The sequence below is a fragment of the Marmota monax genome, unplaced genomic scaffold, assembly GCF_021218885.2.
Source record: "Marmota monax isolate L192 unplaced genomic scaffold, Marmota_monax_Labrador192_F-V1.1 WCK01_AAM20220418_F8-fsc00017, whole genome shotgun sequence".
Classification (NCBI taxonomy): domain Eukaryota; kingdom Metazoa; phylum Chordata; class Mammalia; order Rodentia; family Sciuridae; genus Marmota; species Marmota monax.
The window spans coordinates 2,987,031-3,011,939 of record NW_026695241.1 but is presented as its reverse complement, the minus strand read 5'-3'; the positions used below and the strand labels follow the sequence as shown (position 1 = coordinate 3,011,939).

The 24,909-nt window shown below is 49.5% G+C and overlaps 2 protein-coding genes across 2 annotated transcripts; one reads left to right on the top strand and one right to left on the bottom strand.

Moving 5' to 3' along the window:
- The first annotated feature begins 298 nt into the window (after positions 1 to 298).
- Positions 299 to 3,927, top strand: LOC124090421 (alpha-1-antitrypsin-related protein-like). Its single transcript, XM_046441114.1, has 5 exons — positions 299 to 552; positions 721 to 1,036; positions 1,517 to 1,836; positions 2,753 to 2,900; positions 3,736 to 3,927. The coding sequence occupies exons 1-5, from the start codon at positions 299 to 301 to the stop codon at positions 3,925 to 3,927; spliced, it is 1,230 nt and encodes a 409-aa protein (XP_046297070.1).
- Positions 3,928 to 6,340: 2,413 nt separating this feature from the next.
- LOC124090420 (ewing's tumor-associated antigen 1-like) lies at positions 6,341 to 9,299 on the bottom strand. Its single transcript, XM_058577688.1, is given in 2 exon segments — positions 6,341 to 7,994; positions 7,997 to 9,299. Coding segments are annotated over 2 exon segments (1,311 nt in total). The 5' UTR covers positions 8,853 to 9,299; the 3' UTR covers positions 6,341 to 7,539.
- Positions 9,300 to 24,909: the final 15,610 nt, after the last annotated feature.

Below are 24,909 nucleotides of genomic sequence, written 5' to 3'. Positions count from 1 at the left end.
GACCCCCAGATTCAATCGTGGGGCTGCACCCTGGTGGCCTTATCTAGACCTGCTCACCTCCCCAGGGCCTGGTCCAGGCTCTACTCTCTTGATAGCTCACCGTGGGGGTTAGACCCTGCTGTGCCTTTCAGGTGCACCATCATCACTGCTGATGAAGAGGTAGGCAGCACCTGTGTGGGCTGGGCACCTGGCACACGGGCAGTCAGCTGACTCTTTTGCTTGGTGTCCATCACTGGGCAGGGGAGTCGTCTTGGCCTGTGCTCAGGACATGGCCCTCCCTTCTCTGTCTTGCAGGACGATGCCATCCTCTGTCTCATGGGGCCTCCTCTTGCTGGTAGGCCTGTGCTGCCTGGCCCCAGGCTCCCAGGTTCAAGATCCCCAGGAGGCCCAATCATCTGATCATGGCCACGAGCATGAGGAACATTCAACCTGCCACAATGTCTCCTCCAAGGTCATTGACATGGCCTTCACCTTATACAGGGAGCCAGCCACATGGTCAAGACACAGCAATATCTTATTCTCCCCAGTGAGCATCGTGATGGCCTTTGCCAAGCTCCATCCAGGTGCCCACACAGGAGCTGCCAGTGATGGCTGGGGAGGGGACTGTCCCCTGCGCAGGGCCCTGTGCTACAGGCTCAACAGCTGTGCTTCCCATCAGTGTGAGCCAGGCTCAGGGAAGGGTGAGTGACAGGGGAGTGCACACCCAGAGACTGGCCTGAGGACTTCACTGCCCTCCAAGACTGACACTCACAACCAGATCCTGGAGAGCCTGAAGCTGAATCTCAGGGAGACTCCGGAGGCTAAGATCCACGAGTGCTTCCAGCATCTCCTCCAGAACTTCCAGAAGCCCAGCCAACAGTGCCAGCTGACCACGGGCAGCAGCCTCTTCATCCACAGCAGCCTAAAGCTCGTGGATCAGTTTGTCCAAGACACCAAGAATCTGTACCACTCAGCGATCGTCCCCGTCGACTTCAGGACCAACCAAGAAGCCAAGAAACAGATCAACAGTCACGTGCAGCAGAAAACCCGAAGGACAGCACCACCTCCTCCTGCCCAATGAGATATCGGGGCTCAGGCTTCCCTGTGGCACCTGCCACTCTGCTGCTAGTGAGGGTCAGGCACTGTTGTCCAGCACAGGGGGAGCTCTGGGCTTCACATAGGTCCAGGACGAGGACTTAGGGGTGTCCTGAATACAGACAAAACCATGTATCCACGAGGGACAGGGAACCGTTGGGAAAGAAGCACCCAGGGGCGATCCTGCCATCAGTGTTCTTAGCACCTCCGGGTACTATTAAATCCACATAAAATCCACCTAGAGCCATGTCTCTTTGGAGTCGGGTTTTCACATTAAGCCTGACTCTATCCAAATCCTAAAACCCCCTCTGGCTTTCCATTGTATCCATATAAACCTTCAGCAGCCTGTTTCCATCTTCATCCCATTTGACAGACACTGAAGCTGAGGCTCAGAGAGGAGCTTCACAGGAAGGGGGCTCAGGGCACCCTGGTGGCTGCCTAGTGCCCAACCTACATCTCACCCCCTCCCTCCCTGCCTCCCTCCCTCCCTCCAGGCAAATGGAATGAGGAGCCCAATGCTGAGCGGCACATCGTAGAGAACTTTCACGTGAACAGGAAGATGACCATCAAGGTGCCCATGATCCACTGCCTGGGCAACTTCTTCCTGCACCGCGACAAGGAGCTGTCCAGCTGGGTGCTGGTTCAGCACTACCTGGGTGACACCACCTTTGCCATCCTGCCGGACCCAGGGAGGATGCTGCAGGTGGAGAAAAAACTGACCCCCAAGCACTTTGAAGATATCCTGAGAAAGAGCGACCTCAGGTGATGCCCCGTCCAGGAGCCCACACAGGAGCTGCCATGATGGCTGGGGGGGGCCTGTCCCCTGCGCAGGGCCCTGTGCCACAGGCTCAGCAGCTGTGCTTCCCATCAGTGTGAGCCAGGCTCAGGGAAGGGTGAGTGACAGGGGAGTTCGCCCAGAGACTGACCTGAGGACTTCACTGCCCTCCAAGGTCAGCTCCCTGCCCCCCACCTGGGGCCATGAACAGCAATGCCAGCACGTTGTGTCAGGACCAAGGACAAAGGCCTCGGCCTGCAGGCTAGGGCAGCATGAGAGAGGACTTCCCGGAAGATGGGATGTGGTGCACAGGGGAAGTGCCTGCATGGAAAGGCCCAGAACAGGAACAGGCAGAGCTGGGAGCTCAGGGCACGTTCCCACAGGCTCCGTTTCTCTGTCGCATCTCAGGCTGCTTCATGGGCCCCAGAAGCCACAGAGCTGGGGCGTGAGGCACAGAGCAGGGCACAGGGGCACGGTAATGAGCCCAGCCCTGGCGCAGATGCAGGAGGCGCTGCAGGCAGACGTGACACCCGAACCTGCAGGTTAACAGCCCCTGGGTGGTCACCACCACTGGCCCACCCCGCCCTCCTGAAGCCACCACACCCAGGCTGGGAACAGAGCACAAGGCAGCCTGGCACTGGTCCCTGAGCTCAGGTGCCAGTGTGTGGCCTCAGCACAGTCCCTGGGCCTCACCCCATCCCTGGGGACAGGAGCCAAGCCTGCAGCACAGCAGGGGTCCAGGAAGCTAAAGCACACAAGCCAGTGACTTCCTATTCTGCTGAGGGTGGGCCAGGGCACTGAGTGGGAGAACCAATCAGGAGAGGAAACACTTTCACAGCACCGTGGGGCCCAGCAGAAGCCAGAAACCCTGTGAATCGCCCTCATTTCCCACCTTCATACCAGGCCAGCCAATTTACACTTCCCCAAACTGTCCATCTCTGGAACCATCGATCTGAAGCCCATCCTGAGAAGTCTGGGCATCACCAAGGTCTTCAGCCATGAGGCTGACCTGTCTGGGATCACGGAGGACGCTCCCCTGAGGCTCTCCCAGGTGAGGATGGCCGTGGTCCAGGGGTCTGCAGGCCAGAGTGGTGGGGGCCTGCTCAGGCCTGAGGCTGAGGGAGGGGCCAAGGGACTCAGCAAGGGCCAGGTGGGTCCTCCTGAGGATGCAGAGATTCACCAGCTCTGATGGGGAGGAGGACAGGGCCAGGGAGGTGGCCTCCGGTAGAGCTGGCCTTGCAGGGACCTCCCCTGAGGGGCCCCCTGACCCTTGGCCTCTTCCTTTCCCAGGGCCATTGAGTCCTTGGGCTTCTGTTTACCCACATTTACTCAGACAGGCTTAGGCTCAGTATCTTCAGAGAATGTTCTGGAATCTTCCACCTGTGACATTTAGAGCTACTTGTGATCTAGCAAATCTAAATTATTACTGAGTCCACTCAAATGGGCCACTTGCTCAGGAAAACAGGAGGGGACCAAGGGAAACTGCAGGTTCATGTGGGTGGCTCCCTCTTGGGTATCTGTGCACTGGGAAGGTCACCACCAGTGTCCCTGTGCCAAGGACCTCCTAGCCCTACAGGGGGAAGGGGATAAACGTGGAGGTGACACGGAGGCCTATGGTCTTCCTCTTGGGCCCCTGAGGTCACATCCAAGGGCAGAAGAGATGGAGGTCAGGAAAGGAGGGGGAGGGGAGCAGGCTGAGTCAAGAAGAGGGTGAGATGGGGTTAGGGGGACCTGAGTGACCCACAGGGAGGCCTAGGACAGGACAGGCTGGTCCAGCAGGAAGGCCCTGGTGAGGTCCTGTTGGTAGGAGGCTCCCACGTGGGGCCTTGCTGCAGCCTGGGGTGGGGCAGCAGGACCTCAGAGCCCTCTGCTTCTCTCCCCTCCAGGCCCTGCATAAGGCTGAGCTGACCTTCGACAAGGAAGTGACAGTGGCCACAGGGGATGCCAAATGGGAAGAAAACACCTTGTTTGAGGCCCCCACTGTCCAGTTCAACAGGCCCTTCTTGCTCATCGTTAGGGATGAGTACACCAACTTTCCCCTCTTTGGTGGCAAAATAGTGAATCCCATAGAGAAATAGCTGGTCTCGGGCTTCAGCCCCTCCCTTCCTGGCCAAGCCACCTACTTGGTGACATTAAACAGGTTGGTCTGGGCAATGTCTGCAGGTGGCCTGCAAATTCTGCACCTGTGGTCTCTGTGTCTCCCTGTGTCCTGAGGTCCCGTGAGGACTCCATGTCACAGCATCTCTCAGTGACACTGTGCCAGCTGTGTGACTGGCTAAGGCCATGACCTGTGAGCCCTGGGAATGTCCATGCCTCAGATTTCCAGTCCTGCCTGGGAATCCTGAGGGGGTCTGTGGCTCAATAGCAGCCCAAGGCTCAGGGTCCACCCAGCACTCCATGCCCCCTCCCACTATGTGGTGGCCACACTCACCCAACAAGCCTCTTCCTGTTGGTCAGCCTTTGTGCTCCTCTGACTAAAGACCCGACCAGGACAATTTCAGAGGAGGAAAAGTTTACTTGGGGATCACAGTGGCAGATGTCCATTCCTCAGGGCCCAAGGTGAGGCTTACCCACATGGAGGAAGGGTGGGGGGAGGGAAGCGGTCACGTGGGGATCAGGAAGCACAGAGAGACTCCACTGGCCAGACACAAATATAACCCCAGAGCCTTGTCCCCAGTGCCCTCCCCCTCCAGCCACACCCCATGTCCCCAGTGCCCTCCCCCTCCAGCCACACCCACCTCCCTCAGTGACCCCCAGGTAACCCCCTCAGGGAGGACTCACTGATTGGCTTTAGGTCCTCACAACCCTCACTTCTCCTCTGAACCTTCTGCAGTGTCTCCCTCATGAGCTTTGGGGACACCTCACATCCAACCATGACCCTCTGAGCCCCCAGACCTGGCCGCTCACACCCTGGTTTTGAGTAGCTGTGACTACTGCCACAGCAGGGAGGTGACCATGCCCCCTCTCACCACACTGTCCCCTCACCAGACCTGGCCGCTGGCCTCACAGGGCATGTCCTAGGGGGGTTGGAGGAGGTGGTGAGGAGCCTTCCTCAATGGGCTGGGCCAGGACCTGACCTCTGTCCTTGTCTTTCCATAGCTGCCCAGGAGGCTCACACGTCCCCTCTTGGAAGAGCCCCTGTCCCCAGTGAGCAGGAGGGGCTCTGTGTCACTGTCTCTCCCTCAAGCCCACCAGGCCCCCAGGTCCCCAGGCCACTTACCCTGTGTCCCCTCTCCCTAGTCCTGTGCCATGTCCCCAGGGATGGCTCCTAGAGGTCACGGCAGGCTGCGTTGGCTGTGGCAGGGCAAGGACAGCCCCCTGGAACCCCAGCCCTCCTGCCCTGCCTGGGCTCTCACTGGGGTAGTGCACCTGGCGCCTCCTCTAGGGTCCCCCTGGGTCCTCAGGACAGCAGGAGGTCTGGTGGGTGGCCAGGCTGTCCTGGAGCAGCCCTGCCATGGGGCGCCCTGGCCCCTTCCACCCTCAAGGCTGCTGGGCTGAAGTAGCGGGGTGCCCAGGGCTCGGGGTCTCCTTCTCCTGTGGCCACACTGACACCCCAGGGCCATCTCAGCATCACCCCCTCACCTTTCATGGGAGGAAGGTGGACATGACGCCCTAGGTGGAGTCCTGATGCAGGGTCCTCTTTACAGTCTGAGGAAACACACCACCTGTGCTGTCACAACAGAAACAGGACTGCATCGTGTAGGAGGCCCAGTCAGAATGGGTCAGACAGAACTGGACTTGGGCCAGAGGATAGGTGAGACTGTCCTTTGTTCCTTAGCAAAGGAAACCCAGAGTTACAGCAGCTATATTGGGAGGGTTTAATTTGGGTAAAAGTACTTATTCAAGGGGTACATTGGAAAGATAGGGCTAAAGAACCCACAAAAAGCAATACTATGCAAACCGAGATACAATCTGTCAAAATCTCTCCAACAGTATGAAGGAAGTTCTAAGAAAAATGTTTACAGCACCAAGTGCCTATGTTAAGAAAATATAAAAATTCCAAATAAATACTTTAATGTTGTACCTCAAGTCCCTAGAAAAGCAAGAACAAAAGACTTCCTAAACCACTAGAAGACAGGAAATATAATCAGAGCTGAAATTAATAAAATTGAAAATGAGAAAACAATATAAAGGATCCATGCAAAAAGAACTGGTACTTTGAAAAAATAAATGAGTTTGATTTTTTAAAAATTAACCAAACTAACAAACAAAAGAGCAGAACTAAATTTAAAGAGAGAGAGAGAGAGAGCGAGAGAGAGAGAGAGAGAGAGAGAGAGAGAGATAGGTGATAAAGGAGATATCACCACAGAAATCCAGAAAATCATTAGGAAGTATTTTGAAATTTTTTTTAAACCAAAGTGTTTTTATTTCTAAACCAAGCATATTCCTAGGAATATGGAAGTCTTAATTAAAAATTAGAAATGTATAAAAACCTTAAGCAATAGTTACTGAAAATGCCATAGACTATTTAACAAAAAATATTTGAAGCTTTGTATTAGAAGACACATTTTTGTAATTACATATTTTTGATGCTCTTCTGAAATCATGAAAATACAACCAGTTTCCTATGTATAATCTTAGTCCATAATTGCTAACTTTTCCAAACTTTCGTATAGATTCTCAAGGATAGGTTTCATCTACCATTGCAAACAATCATTTATTAAATAATAAAGTAGAAGTCCATGCTATATAAATAAGAATTCCTCACAGAGAAATCAAGAAAAAAATATTTCCTATCACAGAGAGTTATCATTAACCTATAAGTCTTCAAACCAGTATCTCATTGAAGAAATTAAGTGGGAGCTGAATTTATAGGTGATGCCTGTGCTTTGGCCATTCTTTGAGCCAGTGCTTCTTGTCTTTTTCTCTGAATTTCTTCAGAGGAATATTTCCTATTTTTTTCTTCTTCCTCTTTTGAAGATTGTTTCAAAGATTCAGAAATTTTCACCAAAGACTTCTGCTGATCAGCTTCCCCAAGTATTGAGTTCACAGTTTTCTTTTTCTCCAAACCCTGTGTAATTTTGGTAGTAGACATACTTGTTTCTATACAAATCTGATTAAGCTGACAAGTAACCTGAGGATTTTTTGTCTTTGCAAAAGTATACTTTGAAAATCTAACAGCTTTGTTAAACTCACTTTGTGCTTCATCTGTTTGTGGCCTATGGGAAAGTTGCTGAGTATTCAGTTTCTCATTACCAGCAATTACTGGGCTCACGTGATTTGAATTCACATTCCAACTTGAACTTCCTGCACAATTGATTTGGAACTGGGCACTTGCATTGGAACATCACTTTTGTTCCTATACACATGCAGATTATTCATCTGACAATTTGAGTTCTTACAGTACATAGTCAAGTTTGTTGTAGTACCCGAAAATTCTGAAGAATTTCCACTCATTTCCCTTTTCTCCATCTTCACTGATTTATTTATTTGTGTGCCAACTGTCAAGGAGGACGTCTGCACCTTAATGCTGCCCAGATTTAAATGATTTGATTGTGCCAACTGACTTCCTTGTTAAGATGTAGTAGATATATTTTTCACTCCATGTTTGGAACTATCATTGATCTCAAGTAAACTTTCTGATGTTTTGTTGTCCTTTAAAATGTCCGGTTGCTGAGTTAGTCTTTCAATATCATCACATGCTTGATACAACAAATCATCATCTACATTATCTGCTTCCCAAGAAGTCTCTAATCAATGACATGTTTCCAAAATTTCATTGGCAAGTGATGGATCATTTCAGTCATCAAAGAAAGAACCTGACTTTGATGCATTAGTCTGATCTGGTTTATTAACAACTGCTTCACAGTCCAAAGTTGAAGAGCCAAAGGGATCAATATTAACAGGTGCTTTGAAAGACTGATCAAAAATGGGCTTATTTTTTGTTCACTAGAATGTTTTGTGTTCAAAGCAGACTTCTTTTCAGAAGTATTTACATTAGAAGTAAAATTGATACAGATATCTTCTTTTCCTTTTGTCAGATTAAATGTAACTGCACAATCTTGAGTTTTGTCTTGAAAAACCATTTTACTTGAAGATTTCATTTTATTTCTAGTGGATGATAATTTGCTTGATTTATCATTTGGATTTGATGAAAATCTGTATTTTCCAGCATCTTTTAGTTCTCTGTTATGTGTTTTGGTAATACTTCTGAATCTCCTAACTTGGCATCTAGACTTTTATTTGTTCTTGATGTACTTCCACCATATTCACTAGTAAAGGTATAAATTCCTTTATGATCAGTAACCTGGGCAGTTTTAGAAGGGAAAAGTTCAGCTTCAACATTTTGCATAACAAAAGGTTCATTACTTAGTAGTTTTTCTCAATTGTCCTCAAAATCACTGGTGGTAAATGTACCAATGGGCTTACTAGAAGCTTCTGGCTCTTTACTATAGGGAGTCACGCATGATTTTGTCATTATGGGAGGATCTACCTGTAGATAAAGTGAATCTTGGGTTTTACTTGGCAGTTTTTCAGTGACCAGAGTACCATTAATAAAGATTTTCTCCTCTTTCAAAGCATTTTTTCTAGTGTTCAAAAGAGCATCTGCCAGATATTGGCTTAACCGTTCACTACATTTCTGGGTAGAACCATCAAAAAGGGCATTAAAGGCTGCTTCAGCATTTTGGTCAAATGGCTTCTGACTGTTGCTTTGATCATTTGCCACAGATATGCTGGTGTTTCCTTTCATTGGTTTCTTTATTAAGGCATTATCTATAATTGGAACTATGTCATGTAAGGGATGCATCTGTACATAATCATTACAATTATGTGAAGTCTCTGCTTCTGAAATCTCCTGGATAAAATCATGATTCCTCTTGTTTTGCTCTTGAGCCACATCTAGCTCTTCCATATTTTTATCAAATTGTTCAGCTAATTTCATAAGTTCTTTTTCTCGATATTGTGTTTTTAACTTTGTATGGCTAATTTTTACTCTTGATTTTTCTTTCCCTACACTTAGAGTATAAGGAATAGCAGCTGCACCGATCCACATGCCCAGCATGGAGTTTCTAGTGTTCAAAAAAGCATCTGCCAGATCTTTGCTGGCTTCTCATCCTGAGGAGCAACACGATTAACGATGTCTGATATCTCATCACTACCTGTGGTGTAAATCTGTTTTTTTCTTCCTTTACCTAATTGTTTTGTCACTGGAGAATTCTGATCCCCAAAGATATCATTCTGTCCATCTGGATCATTTGGAGAACTGAAGGTACATGATAACAAATCCATTTTCAGCACTCTCTTTGGTGCTTCCTGCCTTTCCTCGGGGTTACTGTTAATGCATGAAGCGGATGCTGGACGCTGCTCTTGCTGCCACACCCGCCTGGGAGGGCCTTCCCAAGCCCCATGGAGAACCAATCCACGGGTGGACTTCAGCCCTGCTCCCTGGCTCTACCACGGAGCTGCAGTCCTCAGTCGCCGCCTTTCTACGCGGCATGTTCTTCGGGGCAGTGCTGTCCCCATATTTCCTCTGCAGACTCATTCCTACGACCTCCTCCCACTCCACCAGACATTTCTTTCACATTTTGCTGTATTTTGAAAATTTATATTCCAATAAATTGGAAAATATAGAAGTCATTGATGAATTTCTAGATACACGTGACCTACCCAAATTGAACTGAGAAGTCATAGAAAGCCTAAACAGATCCATGTCAAGCAAGAAGATTGAAGCTGCAATTAAAAGTCTTCCAATGAAGGAAAGCCCAGGACCAGATGGAGTCTCAGCTGAATTTTACCTGATCTTTAAGGAACTAACGGCAATCTTCTTCAAAATATGCCATGAAACAGAAAGGGAAGGAACACTCCCAGATTCATCCTATGAAGCCAGTTTCACTCTGACACCAAAGCCAGACAAAGAAACATGACAAAAGGAAACTACAGACCAATATCCCTGATGAACATAGATGCAAAAGTAATTTGGATGTTTAGCGTTCCATTCTGAATTGTCCAGGAAAGTTTAAGAAGCCACTCTGAGCACCAGTTGGGATAGTTTCCCTGGAGCCAGCTCAGGTTGGTGGAACCACGTTATTATGGAAGGAGATGGAATTCACCAGGGAAAGAAGCTGTGTCTTTCCCCAGACGTCTTGCATAAAGATTTCTCTTGCATGCTTCGGAGCATCGAAGGCCTGGGTTCATCCTGCCTCCACTTCTTAGCTCTTCTATTGGACCTGCCTTCTCACCTCCTTGAAGTGCTACTCCCTTATCTAATTGTGGAGAAAACAATACCATATAGCTAGGTTGGAAAGGCATAGCCAACTTACACAGAGCTTGGGACTGTGGGGGCAAGTCACATCACAGCCAAGCAGAGGGTGTGGGTACTCTGCCTGCCCACCTGCCAGGTCATAGATATCACCTCCTGCAATCTCTGGAGCTTCTCACTCATGCTCCCTAGCAGCCTGATGCTTTCAGCCTCATCCCATTTTGCAGACGTTGAAGATGAGGCTTAGAGAGGAGCCTCGAGGGACACTTACTCAGGCCTTACTTGCTCACTTACCTGAACCTTCACTTTGCCCCTGGCTGATGGGCCCCCTTCCCTCTCTGCAGGCCAATGGAATGAGGAATTCCAGGCCGAGCACTTGAGGTCCCCAAGATCTCTCGCCTGGGTGGACACGTGCACTGGGACAGCAGCTTGCCAGCTGGATGCTGGGGGAGCACTATGTGAATGACATCATCGCCTTCTTCATCCTGCTGACCCAGAGAAGAGGCAGCAGCTGGAGGAACAACTGACCCACAAACACCCCAACAGCATCTAGAAGAGCATTGATGTAAGGAGATTCCCAGACCAGGACTCCCCCCAGCAGCTGCCCAGATCTCTGAGTCACATTAGGACCACGGCCTCACCAAGACTGGCCAATGTCTAGTGAGGATGGATCCTATCCCTTGGGCCAGAGCTACTGGGCATGACCTTGCATTTCCACAGAGTGCTCACTGCTCAGTCCCTCTGCTATTGTCCAGGTCCTGTGAGGTCCAGTGCTCAGCCCAGCGAGGCAGAGATCACATCCTTGGAGACTTCCCTCTTCAGCACATTCTCTTCCATAGATAAGTGCCCAGGCAGGGACAGCTACACCAGCACTTCCTACGGCATAGCCAAGAATGAGGGTGTGGACTTTCAGGCAAAAAGTTTCATGAGAGTTCAAGAACAGATTGTCCATGGATGAAGCCAGCTCAAATAACAACCCGAGATTCTCCAAAGAACAGTGGTAACTTCGAGAATAGCACAACACTGCAGCCACAGGATGCTTGACATGTTCATCTATGGGCTTCTTCAAGGAGGTTGAGGAAAGGGCAAGTTTTCAAGGGTCACAGCCTTGACTGACATAAGCTTCTTGGACACAGAAAATGGAGGAGGCCTGAGGCAGGTGTTGGCGGTGGATGCGTCCTTGCTGGGACAGTGTTCTGTGGAGAGCACCTTGTCTTGATTGTTATAGTCTTAGAAATGCTAAAGACCTTTGTTTCCACCTGTGTGCATCCATGGGAGGCCCGCAGGCACCGTGGAGAGAGGAGGAACATCCTGTGGTCTTTCTGAAGCAGGCAGGAGCCCTCCCTCTCCATCCCTTGCCAGCCCTAATTTTCTCTGGGCCTGAGAACGATTTCATCTTGGTCTCATGAATATGAACAGCGGAGTTGAGGGAGCTCTGGTAGAAAGGCCCAGAATAGGAATGGGCCAGCACTGGAAGCTCAGGGCACGTTCCCGCAGGCTCCATTTCTCTGTCACATCTCAGGCTGGTTCACTGGGACCCAGGAGCCACACAGCTGGGGCACGTGGCACAGAGTAGGACACGCTTGCACTATAATGAGCCCAGCCCTGGGCGCTGGTGCAGGAGGCACACTGCAGACACATGTGACACACCCTTGCACCTGTGTCACCACCCTGGCCCACCCTGCCCTCATGAGATCCCTGCACCCGGGCTGGGAACAGAGCACAAGGCAGCCTGGCACTGGTCCCCAAGCCTGGGTGCAAGTGTGGCCTCAGCACAGGCCCCTGGGCCTCACCCCATCCCTGGGGACAGGAGCTGAGCCTGCAGCACAGCAGGGTTCCAGGAAGCAGAATGGATATTTCCAGTTTTTGATGAGGACTTTTAGGCAGAGGCATCAAAGTCAAACTGAAAGGCTCCTATACCTTCTGTCCTATGTGACACTGCAATAGTCACCTGCCCTCTGGCAACTTGTGACCTTGCTGGGCAGTGGTCTGGCCATGGGGAGAGCAGTTTCCTCTGACTCCTGTGCTGAAGACCCACCAAGCGACCTCCAGGAAGCCACTCAGGTCCACACAGAGGCCGCCCTGGCTGCGTGTCTGTGCGCTGGACGGGCTGTGGGGCCCGTGGACACTGACCCAGGTCGACAGCAAGAGTCCTCAGCTGGGTGCTGGGGTTGGTGTGGTCTCTTGGTGATGGACTTTTTGTAGGGACACACGAGGCAAGGCACCGAAGACACCAGGAAACCCTTTTATTTGGCTGCAGCCAGGTTCAGAGGGCACAGCTTTGGCTGTAATCAATCAATCCCCCGAACCCCGAGTTCAGGAAGTCTCAGAGTTTTACACCCAGCAATTAAGGGGAGGGGCTCAGAAGTTCACAGTCTGCAGAAGTTCACATAAAAGCAGCTTTTTCTCTCACTGTTCTGAGCAAGTTAACCCTTCAAGGACCACACCTGAGAAGGGGGGAACTTCTTCTCCCCTTTCTTTCTTCCCCTGCCAGCTGTTACCAGGGAGCCCAATTGTAACTTATCTTCAAAATGTAGACATCTCTGTGAAGCCCAGCCCCAGGCCAGAGGACTTGTTTGCACATTTCTACAAACCATTATACTGGATATGTTTGTGAAATCTAGTAAGCAGAAGTCGAACACCCGGAGTGCTGGTTATCTTCCCGGCCAGTGGCCAAGAAAAACAGGGCAACACAAAAATAGGAAGTTTATCTACATTGAACTCTTTTTCAGAGACTCTTTTGCTAAGAATCCCCAAATAAGCCATGGTGAAGACTTCTGGAGAAATCCACGTTAGTCTTTTCTGTGGAGAAACGGGGTGTCATTATAATTTCCCCCTTTAATGATGCTCCCCATAATTTAATCCAATAAATTTAGAGCATTATTACCATTATCTTGGCTTACAGCCTTATATAATGCCAAAACCGTAGTTGTTGTCATCCTTTCAACAGCAGCTTCTATAGTGGACCCAATAGTTTTAATGCACAGTGGAGCCAAACATGGGAGCAATAAACAGGTTAACAGCAGAATACCCACTACACCAGTTAAGCTTTTAAATCCACCAAGAGTTGAAAACCTTCTCTGGTAAAGCATGGTTGGGACCCAAACTTTAATGCCCTTCTAGGTATGAAGTAGCACGTGTGCTAGTTGCTAGTTTTCTTGTGTTGTTGGCTATATCCTTAACTGTTGTCTATTGTCATCATTTGGATGCAACAATCTGCGCTGTTGAACTCTCTCTCTCTCTCTCTCTCTCTCTCTATATATATATATATATATATATATATATATATATATATATATATATATCTCAGCCAGTAGATAATCTAATGCCAAGCAATTTTGATAGCTAGCCACTCACATCTGGGTCTGTTGTGTGGTTAGGAGGTCAAAGTCTGTGGCATTCTGATTACTAATCATTTCTAGTGCAGCTTGTAAGTGAATAATTCTGTTTAGCATGTAAATAGAAGTTTCATAGCTCCAACTGCCATTTTGTGCTCAGGTAGCAGGATCATTAATGGCAATATTCCTCTGGGGTGGTCATTTACCTTCATCTCAAGTTTGGTGACCTTCTAAATTATGTTCCTTCCCAATGGACCTCTTTTTTCTTTCCAAATAGTCATCCATCTATAGCATTCCTCTGGCAGGACAGTCCTAAATATATGTCTTACCACCTCTTGGTTACAGTAGATTGTCTTGACACATGGTCACATGATCTCCGTGGATGGAATAGGAGTAGGGCAGAACCCCTTAAGGTTGTCAAAGGAAACCAAACTGAGTAATAGACTACCATTTTGGTTAGCATAGGTTAAACAGCATAAATCAACAAATCCAAACTAATAACATCCAACAAATCCTAGAAAACTTATATAAGATAAAAAAAATAAGTATAAATAAAATTTTGTTACACAGAGTCCAGTCAGTACAAGATACTGTTATCAAACCAGTAGCAAAAACAAAACAGACAACTGTGTATATATTAGAAGCAAGGGGTGGCCATGCATTAGAGTGTAAGAAGTATCTTAGAGGTTGAAAGAGTCCATTAGTCCTGGTGGGAAATTGATCTTTCACCATGCATTGATCATGTATTGAAGGCTAAAATGGAGGTGGATCGACGCCACCATCTTGGTCGATTTCCTCCCCTGCCACGTGGTCTCTAGCCCTATAATGGCAATGATGTGAAGCAGGAAGAACCCCGGCCTTATAATGCTGGGTTTCGTAGTCTTGCGCAAAATGACCATTTCTCCTAGAATTAAAACACTGTCCGCAGGATTAGCATACTGGCTACTGCAGTTGAAATGCTTGTTTTAAGGCGGCCCCAAGGGAAAAAAACTTGTAATTGAGCTGGGCCAATATCTGAACACAAGCGCATAAATTCTGAACTGTTCCTTTTTCCTCTGGGATCTCAGAACATCCTGACAAAGTTTATTTGCATTTTCAAATGCTGTTTAACGATAAATTCACAAGCACCTGGGTCTCGGATTGATCTGTTAGCCATTTGATATAGTCTGTCTATAAAGTCTGAGTTTAACTCGTCTGCACCCTTTTTAACCTTAGTTATAACTAAACTAGACTGGTGCCTGGAGTTAATTTGACGGCATGCGCTTAGCACATGCAGTTATTTGATTGTAGACTGCAAATTCGTAATTCAACTTTCTTTACAAATCCACAAATTCACCTGTCCCCAAAAACATGTTTATGGTGTTGTAGGGACAAACGAGGCAAGGCACCGAAGGAAACAGTTTTATTTGGCTGCAGCCAGGTTCAGAGGGTACAGCCTTCGCTGTAATCAATCAATCCCCTGAACCCCGAGTTCAGGGAGTTTCAGAGTTTTATACCCAGCATATAAGGGGAGGGGCTCAGAAGTTCACAGTCTGCAGAAGTTCACATAAAAGCAGGTTTTTCTTTCACTGTTCTGGATGTTAATTCTTCAATGACAACACCTGAGAAGGGGGAGAGCTTCTTTCTATCCTCCCCCTGCCAGCTGTTACCATGGAGCCCATTTGTAACTTATCTTAAAAATGTAGACGTCTCTGTGAAGCCCAGATCAAGGCTAGAGGCCTTGTTTGCACATTTCTTCAAAGTACTATACTGGATACGTTTGTGAAAAACTAGTGAGGGGGTGTCCAGCACCTGGAGTGCTGGTATCTTCTCTGCCAGTGGCCAAGTAAACAGGGTGACATGAAAATAGAAAGTTTATCTACAATGGACTCTTTTGCTGACAGTCCTAAAATTAGCCATGGTGAAGAGGGCTTTTCTGTGGAGGAAGGGGGTGCCACTTCAGTGGGGGTTTGAATAACCTGCCTTTGATTTCTTTCTGCTTGCTCTGAACAATAATTGGACCAACATGACCTCCAAAGCAAAAAATCTCCACTGCTCAAACAAGAGCTCATGATAGACACCCAGTCACTGGTAGGAAATGGCTGATGACAGATTGTTTTGAGTAAGCTTTGCACAAATGGCTAATTAGGTCCATATATATCACAAGTATTTTTTAACTCCTTAATAGTGTTAAATGGAATTACAGCATGGAAGCAGACATGCTGGTCTTGGTCGTTAACCTGTACAAAAAATGGGAAAAACTGAAATCCACTAAAGTCCTCCTAGGCTTCCTGAGCCTTCCTAAATCTGCATTGTAATGGTGTGAGAAAAGTCATTGCTAGCTCAGAGTATGTGTTAAAATTTGTCCTCCTAACTGGAAGTGGCCAGATTTGAATGGCTGAAGCAGGTCCTGCTAGACGTAATCTGTTAAAATTTCCTGGTAATTCCTGGATTTCAATGTCATCTCCCTCGGTCTGAGACTCATCCAGGTGTCCTTCCTCGCCTCCATCTTGGCTTGGTTTCCCAAAGCCTCGAGGAGGAGGAGGAGGACTCTCTACCTCTCCATGAATTTCCTCTGGATTCTCCTCTCTATGAGCGGGATTATCTACCCCTCTAGAGGCTTCTTCTCCATGGTTTTCCTCCTGACTAATCCAGTCGGGTTCAGGTGGAGTTAATCTCTCAGTTCTGGGTCTGGCTCCAAGGTTACCCGCCTGATGGGTAATTTGAATGGAATTGGATTCTGCTGTCAACCTCGGCAAAGGAAGAGAGACTCTTTTAGCCTCAGGCAATTTTTCCATTTGTATAGATTTGATGGCTCTCTGAATACCTTTCAATAGATCTTCTGGGGGCCAAGGACTCTGACCCAAGTTATCAAAAAGGCAAATTTCTAATGCAGTCCAAACCCTCTGAATATTATCAATAGTACTGTTAGGCAACTCATAGAAAGACAAGCTTTATGTAATTTTCTTCCTAATCTCTCCCAAGAACATAAATCCTTAAATCTGGTAAATCTTGATCACAAAACCTTGGACAAAACTCGCCCAGCATCTTTAAGAACTGTGCTAGCTTGGTCCTTTTGACCTGTTTTCCCTTTGATTAATTACAGTCTCTAAAATAGTTAAATATATGTCCTTATCTGTAGAAGTTGAATTTCCCATTATGAATCTTTAATGTCCTTGGCTCCAAATCATCTGCTACCTCCGTGACCCTACAAATATGTCATGATCCACTAAATTTATATAGTGCATATACAAATATGTCATGATCCACTAAATTTATATAAATCCTCAACCTAGAGGATTTTACCCATGTGCCCCTCCTTCAAAGGGGCCACATTTAGTGCACAGCCAGTGCAGACAGTATAAACAGTTTGGCAATGTGGGAAAATTCCAAAGGAGTTTAAATTAAAGGCATAGACTTCAATTACCTTTAAACCAGCTCCAGGATAGCTCCTCCAGCCCCCAGCCTCAAGCTACCCAGGGATATAGTGAGGTTTACTGAAGAGGCTATAGAGAGAGTAAGCACACCAGGGAGAGGGCTTTTATTAGGGAACAAAGAATTCTGGGGGAAATACCATCTAATGAAGGTCAAGAGGGGCAGTGTGGCAAGGTCAGGTGGGATGATCTTCAGGGGCAGTGGTGAGACACAGACAAGCCCTTGGACCCATGAAGGGTGGGGAAAGCTCCAACACCTAATAAAAGTGTCTGAGCACCTCACACCCAGCCAAGGAGGTAACTCAATCACGTGCAAGGATGGCCTCCCACACCTGAGGGGCTGGTCTGCCAGGTCTGGTCTGCTAGAGAACATTCCATCCATGATTTCAATGCAGTTGTGATCAGGTTGTCCAGGTCCTATGGGCAGCAAGGTTGCTGAGTTCAGAGTCCAGATGACTTCAACATGGATACATGGGTTTTCACATAACATGCCTTGGTATTACCCAGTCTCTCATTAGTCAACCAATATTTCTTTTGTACTCTAAAAATGTTAAAATTAAATGAGGAACCCTGAAAATCAATTTTTGTCCCATAGCCAGTTTATCAGCTTCCAACACCAGAAGATATGTGGCTGCAAGGACCTGTAAACAAGGTGGCCAATCTTGGGCCGCAGAGTCCAGCTGTTTGCATAGATGTCCATGTCCCCAGCACCTGAGTCAAGACTCCTTCAGTCACTTCAGACTATTCATGGATGTACAGAAAGAAAAGTTCTGTGAGGTCAGGGAGCCCTAGTCCAGATGCACTAGGAGTGCTTATTTAATGTCTTCAAAGGCCTTTTGCTTAGTTGGCCCCATATTAGAGGATCCCATTCTCTCCCTGTAAGGAATGGTGGAAAAAGCTCCATAAACTCAACAAACCAAAACAATTGTTTACCTGTCTGAGATTTTATTAGCAGGACTGTAGCGGGCAGTCGCAGAAGAGAAGGGGGGGGGGAGAGAGAGAGAGAGAGAGAGAGAGAGAAGGGAGAGAGAGTGAGAGAAGAGGGAGAGAAGAGGGGGAGAGTGAGAGGGAGGGGGAGAGTGAGAGGGAGGGGGGAGTGAGAGGGAGGGGGAGAGTGAGAGAGAGGGAGAGTAAGCTCAACCCCACCATTGCCAAAGAAATAAGCCCTTGGTTTTCAGCTTTATATGTTCTAACCTGCCTTCTCCTGGGAATAGGCCTTTTTTCTACCAGACCTACAGACTGGACAACATGCCAGAAATTAATGCTGTTTCTTTTCATAGTTGCAGGGCACATTCATGGATTTCTCCCCAGAGGAAATCCATGCCTTCAGCGCATGGATATGGGGCCTCCTGGCCCTCCTTCTCCAACCAACTGACCTCCCTTCTTCCCTCTAAATGACGCCCCTACTCAGCAGGAAGTAGCCAGATTGAGTATGGCACCACCCAACAAAAACAAAAAGATGGCGCCGGAGCACTTCTCTTCTGGGAGCTCAGGTCCATGCGCACTGAATGGCGCGCGAACCATCACCTCCAATACCTGTGAATGGCACAAACTTTGAATGGTGCACCTCCAATACCTGAAGTGGCTCGAACTCTCAGCCAATGATGAAGTAACAACCCACTCGCCTTGCTCCTCCTCATCCTGCGTTGAGCCCATAAATATCAACATCCTGTTCATGCGCTCTCTCTTACTCTCTCCCTCTCACCCTCTCTCTCTTCTCTCTCTCTCCCCCCTCCCCACCCCCACTTTCTCTTCTGTGACTGGCTGCTAGAGTCTTGCTAATAAAATCTCAGATAGGTAAACGGTTGTTTTGGCTTGTTGAGTTTATGGAGCTTTTCCACCATTCCTTACACTCCCCTTCGTGGCTTCACGGAGGGGTTTTGCCATTGAAAGTTGGGGATCTGTATATGGCTGAATCCAGTAGCCCCCAAGAATTCTCTGTCTGATGGCAGGTTGAAGGGACTGGAATTGAGCAGATCTCCTGTTTCTTTTGAGGCCATTTGGTGTTGTCTGTTCTGTTGCTGAGTCAGATGGTAACCAAGGTATTTGACTTTTTCCTTGATAGATGTGGGCTTTTAAGTCAGAGTCCAGTGCTGTCCCAAGAATGGTGGACTCAAGCCCCTGGGAGGAACTGTCATTTAGGAAAGCGAAGTGCACATAGAGCCTCTGGCACTTTAAGATGCAGGAATTTTTTTCTTGTTGTTGTTATCTCCTGGTGCAGGATCTTGGCTGCTGGGATTCTCCAACTCTTAAATCTAGTGTAAGTCTTAGCAGAGACTGATGACCTGGGACATCATTTGTATAAAAGGCACCTATGTGAATCTCACCCTGGGCTGTCTGCTGAGGTTGGAGGGCAGCAGTGTGGTCACTGCAGGTCCTGGTGAGGCAGCCCCATTGTGCCCACCTAGGTGTTGCTCTTTGTCTGCGTGGCTTCCTCCTCCTGCCAGGTGGGAGCCTGCTCTAATTGTCTATATTAGCTGCCCCTCTTGTGTTTTTGTTCACTATGCCTGGGTGCATGGGACTCTGTGGCCCTTCCTGTTGGTGGCTCATGGCGTGTGGCTTGGAGCCAGGGTGGCATGTCCTTTTGGAGTGAGCATCCTATGGTCCACTAGTGGCTGTTAACATAAACATTTTTCTGGTTATTTTTTGGGGGGGAGGAGTTGCAGCAGCTGAGTCCTCCTGAGGCCCTGGGTCCCCTGCATCAGATAGAGCTGTGTGTCTATGGGACCCCTACCATATCTGTTAATCAACAACTTCTGAGCAAGTGGGAAGAAACTGAAAAGAGGGTGAAAAGTAGGGCTGGGGCCAAAGGCTGGAGGGAAAGGTTTCGCTCCTTCTCTGCGCAAGTCCTAGCTTCTGAGCATGGCAGTGGATACTTGCCCGACAGGGCGACTGGAGCCCCCCCTTTTGTCTGGCCACACTTTTTTTTCCTTATAAACATTTGGACCATTGGCTTTGTTCTAGTGAGACCCCCCCTTTGAGACCCATCCTCCTTTTTATCCTTTTGAGTCTGCCTGTCTTTGAGCCTCTGGGTCTCAATTGATGAAAACCGTGATGGCCCCCTAATCAGCTCTTTGACACACTTCTCAGTTAAGCCTCTAGGTTTGTAATTTTTAGCACATGTCACTCTGAGCCTGTCCCACAAAGGCTGCATTGGTCACCTGTTGCTTGCGTCTGTGCTTCTCTTCACTGACAAACTTGCATTGTGGCTGCTGTGTTGGTATGTGCCCCTCTTCCCCTGGATGCCTCTGGGCAGGGAGAGGGTGGCAGCAGCAGTGGCCTGGACACTCAGCTCTGAGTCAGTTGGGCACAGCTCTTTTGGTTATTGCTGCCAGTTTCATAGGGCAGAGGGGCCTTAGGCAGATGTGGGGCTGAGAGAAATGTTCCGGGCTATCCAGGGTGTGAGAGGGAGGTGCTGGAGCAGTGGGAGGCTTACTGGGCTCTGTTTGTCTGCAGATGAGCTCTGGTTAGGCTAGGGCTCAGGGCTGGCTCCGATTCCTTCTAACTCTTGGGCACAATTTTTTTTCTCTTAGACTTCCGAGGAGGGCTTCTTGATATCTTTTACCTTTAGATTCTCTTCTTCATTGGGGCCCATCCTAGGTCTGGATAGTGGGCTGCATCAGATCAGTCATGGCCCAGGGTTTCTCCGTGTAGGAGGGAGACTGATTGTTCCAGCTTATGAGCTCAATGGTGGAGAGAGGCTGGCACTCAAAACTGCCTTGTCTCCCTCAGACGTCTTCCTCTGGTCAACATGGGCAGGTCCTTTAGTCCCTTGCAGGGGCATCTGGAAGGCTCTCATCTGGGTTGTGGCTCTGGTCTTGAGACAAATCTCCCACCTTAATCTTGGGAGGTAAACAGTCTGGTCCTAGGAAGCCTTTGGCTCCTAGGCCATCAAGGGAGAAGGAAGAGCCAGTACTGGGGGCCATCATTTGTTGCCTCTGAGGACTGGGGGTCTGAGGGGACAGTCTGCTGTCCCAGTGGTCTTGGCCAAGTTGGGTGGAGTGGCACATAGGTGGCGGGTCTTCTTCTGGCTCAAGGGGAAAACTGTTTCCCTTCCTGTCTTTTGTCTGTCAGGTTCTCTTTTTAGCTGCTTTCCGCTGGGTCTTAGAGACCACTATGCTCCTGACTAACATCAGCTTGGACCGTCCATCTAGACAGGCTCTCAACCAAGGGGGCTGTTTCTTGCTACCAATCAATATAAGAGAATTGGTTCAGGGGTTCCAACAACAATCAAAAGGACCTCAGCAATGACTCTCTCATCTAAAGATCCTTTTGGTGGCCAGCCCATATCTTGATGAGCCACTCTAATTCACAGAATATGCAACCTTTGTGGTGTGAGACTCACCCCACAGTTACCAGGAAAACCTTCCTAAAGGTTTCTAACACACATTTCAGTCGGCTCAGTTTCCTTAGTGTGCCTCCCATGTTCCACCTTGCATCTGTGTCGCACATTTAGGACAAGACTGGCTTCATCCATCTCTGGCCACTCCCCTCAAAGGGACTTAGGGCCCTCTTAGCCTTGCGAGTCGGTATCAACCCCCAACCTGGAGCTTTCCCCTAGACGTTGGTTGGTGAAATTCCGCCATAGACTGTCTGAGGTGCCAGGGAACCGAGGATCAGGACTCTGCACTTGCTCTGGCCCTCGGGTTGGGTTGGAACCCTTCCCCTTGTCCATGTCAATCACACACTTTCACACACTTTCCCACAGACATGGCCAGAACCAAATTTCTGTACCGCCCAAATTACAACAATTCCAAACCACACAAAAAGGGAGTCCCAGTTTCCCTTGTGCTCAATGACCCTGAAAGGAGACTACTTGGGTAACTCCCTGGGTCTGTTTCAGCTCCAGCCACTTCAGAGGTTGATCAAACCTCTCTTTCACCTGCTTAGGTCTCTAAGGGGAAGTCAGGTGGGCTGCCAAGACAAATGGACCCAGGTCCTACCTGTTCAGCTGGGCGGTGCTCCAAGACCCTAATTTGGTTCCTGCTGCCGGTGGGTTCCCTTGTGCTCCATGGTGGCAGCCCCAAGGCGCTGGCTGAGTGGATCCTCCTTCAGGCCAAGAGTAGCCTGGGCATGCCAAGAGGAACACTGTCCCCCATCACCCCAGGGAAAGTGGTCCCTGGAGACAAGAGCAGCAGAACAGCCATCCCTACCTCCTCGGTCCCATCTGGGTGGCCAAAAATGTTGCAGGGACAGACGAAGCAAGGCACCGAAGATAGCAGGCAACTGTTTCATTTGGCTGCAGCCAGGTTCAGAGGGCACAGCTTTCAGGTAGTTTCAGAGTGTTATGCCCCCAGCATGTAAGGGGAGGGGCTCAGAGTTCACAATCTGCAGAAGTTCACATAAAAGCAGCTTTTTCTTTCACTGGTTTGGGCAATTAACCCTTCAAGGACCACACCTGAGAAGGGGGGAGCTTCTTCTCCCCTTTCTTTCCTCCCCTTGCCAGCTGTTACCATGGAGCCCAGTTAGAAACTTCTCTTATCTTAGGAATGTGGACATCGCTGTGAATCCCAGCTCCAGGCCAGAGGCCTTGTTTGCACATTTACAAACTGCTATACTGGATACATTTGTGAAAAACTAGTAAGGGGGTGTCCAGCACCTGGAGTGCTGGTATCTTCTCCGCCAGTGGCCAAGTTAACAGGGCGACACGAAAATAGGAAGTTTATCTACATTGGACTCTTTTGCAGAGACTCTTTGGCTGACAGTCCCAAAATCAGCCATGGTGGAGATTCCTGGAGAAGCCCAGTTAAGACTTTTCTGTGGAGAAAGGGGGTGCCACTACAGAGTCTAGGGCTCTGGAGGGCTCTGTGTTGCCCACTGTCCCTGTGGCAGCCTCCTCACCTACCGACGTCCACCAACACTGAGCAACACGTCCAGGGTGAGACCAGCCTCATTCCCTGTCCCCAGAGGGGCATGTGTGTGTGTGTGTTGTTTCAACAGCCCCCCAACCCCACCAACCCCAGCTTGAGGGGTGGATTATTAGACAACAATTAAGGAGACAGTTGTTCTGGGCTGAGCTCCTGCACCAGGTCCCAAGAGGCCACAGAATAGATGCCACATAATCAGAAGAACTTTACAGAAGCAGATAAATACCCACAGAGCAGTATTTCCTGAGAACAGACCCTAGTCCACCAGAGTCAGCTGAAGAAGGAAGGACCCTCTGCCTCAACCCTGAAAAAGAAAGGGGACTGAGTAACCTGATCCTACCCAACCCAGGTCCCCATGGGTTCTGCTTCCTGGGTGGCATGTGACACTGCAGGGCGTGGACTGGGTGGTGTGAGCCTCGGGTGGCCAGGCCACCAGGGAGGAGCCCTGCCCTCTAGGCCCAGCTGGGCTGGCACGTTAAGCCGGGACCCAGTTCCTTCTGTAATTTGGGAAAGTGTCCCAGCCTGAGTCCTTCAAGCACTGGCTTTAGGCCCCTGTTGTCTGTGACAGGCAGAGCCAGAGCCCAGGACTGAGGCCATCATGCTCCTCTGCAGGACCGCCCAGAAGCTCTGCCCATCCCCAGCGGGTCCCTCCTGGTTCCCACCAAGCTGGTGAAGTCCCCTCTGGGGCTAATTCTCCCAAATAGAGTCATAAGCCCTTTAATGACAGTTTTTAGAATTTAAAAGATGGGGTCAGAGGTCAGAGGCTCTGGCTTCTTCCTCCCCTTCCCTCCCCTGAACCCTCAGGTGGCAGCTGACCAGGTCCTCTCCTGTCCTCTCCCACACAATGCCAGGGCGAGGCCACATTGAGATCTGTGGGCGGCTCCCCAGGGCTGTGGGCTGCTGAGGCAGGGGGAGGCCACTCCTTGAGAGCACAGGCTCTTCCTAGGGAAGCACCGGGTGCCACGAAGCACAGGTGCCAGCGATTCTCGTGGTTTAGGAGGAATTACTGCTCATGAGTCCAGGGAGGGACAGAAGAGTGGGTGAGGGTTGGAGGAACAGGGTGAGCCATGAGGTCAGGTTGCCACTCACTAGCCATGGGACGGTGACAGTATACGAGACAGGTAGCCGCCGTGAATCTCGGTTTTCTCCTTGGGGCTTGGAAAAGCACAGATATCTGCTGAGGGCATCACGGTGCTGCCACTAGGATTCAGGGGACAGACACTGGGACAGCACTGACCAAGGAGTGCCCTTGTCCCCACCTGCTCTATTCAGGGAGGCCTAAGGCCTTGTGTGAGATGACTCCCAGGCCAGCTCCAATGTGGGCTGTACTGGCAGCAATGAGTTTAGGGGCTCAGAGAGGTCTGACAACCTCACTCAGGTCACACAGTTGCTATGTGTTAAGATCCAGGTCTTGGGACACTCACGTGTCACTTCATTCTGGGTGAATGATGACGTTCATATCATTGGAAGTGTATGTGCAGGTTGGAGGTCCCTATGTGAAACCTAGAGATCCTGTTTCTTCTTCAGGGAGAGTTCAGACCCATTGATAGGTGGTGCCATGTGATGGCAGAGATGTGACTGTTCTGACTGTAAAGAGGACCCTGTGTCAGGACTCCACCTAGGGCATCATGTCCACCCTCCTCCCATGAGAGGTGAGGGGTGATGCTGAGATGGCCCTGAGGTGTCAGTGTGGCCACAGGAGAAGGAGACCCCGAGCCCTGGGCTCCTAGCTACTTCAGCCCAGAGCCTTGAGGGTGGAAGGGGCCAGGGCGCCCCATGGCAGGGCTGCTCCAGGACAGCCTGGGCCACCCACCAGACCTCCTGCTGTCCTGAGGACCTGGGGGAACCCTGGAGGAGGGGCCAGGTGCACGTGCCCCAGTGAGAGCCCAGGCAGGGCAGGAGGGCTGGGGTTCCAGGGGGCTGTCCTTGCCCTGCCACAGCCAACGCAGCCTGCCGTGACCTTTAGGAGCCATCCCTGGGGACATGGCACAGGACTAGGGAGAGGGGACATAGGGTAAGTGGCCTGGGGACCTGGGGGCCTGGGGGCCTGGTGGCCTTGATGGGGAGACAGTGACACAGAGCCCCTCCTGCTCACTGGGGACAGGGGCTCTTCCAAGAGGGGACGTGTGAGCCTCCTGGGCAGCTATGGAAAGACAAGGACAGAGGTCAGGTCCTGGCCCAGCCCATTGAGGAAGGCTCCTCACCACCTCCTCCAACCCCCCTAGGACATGCCCTGTGAGGC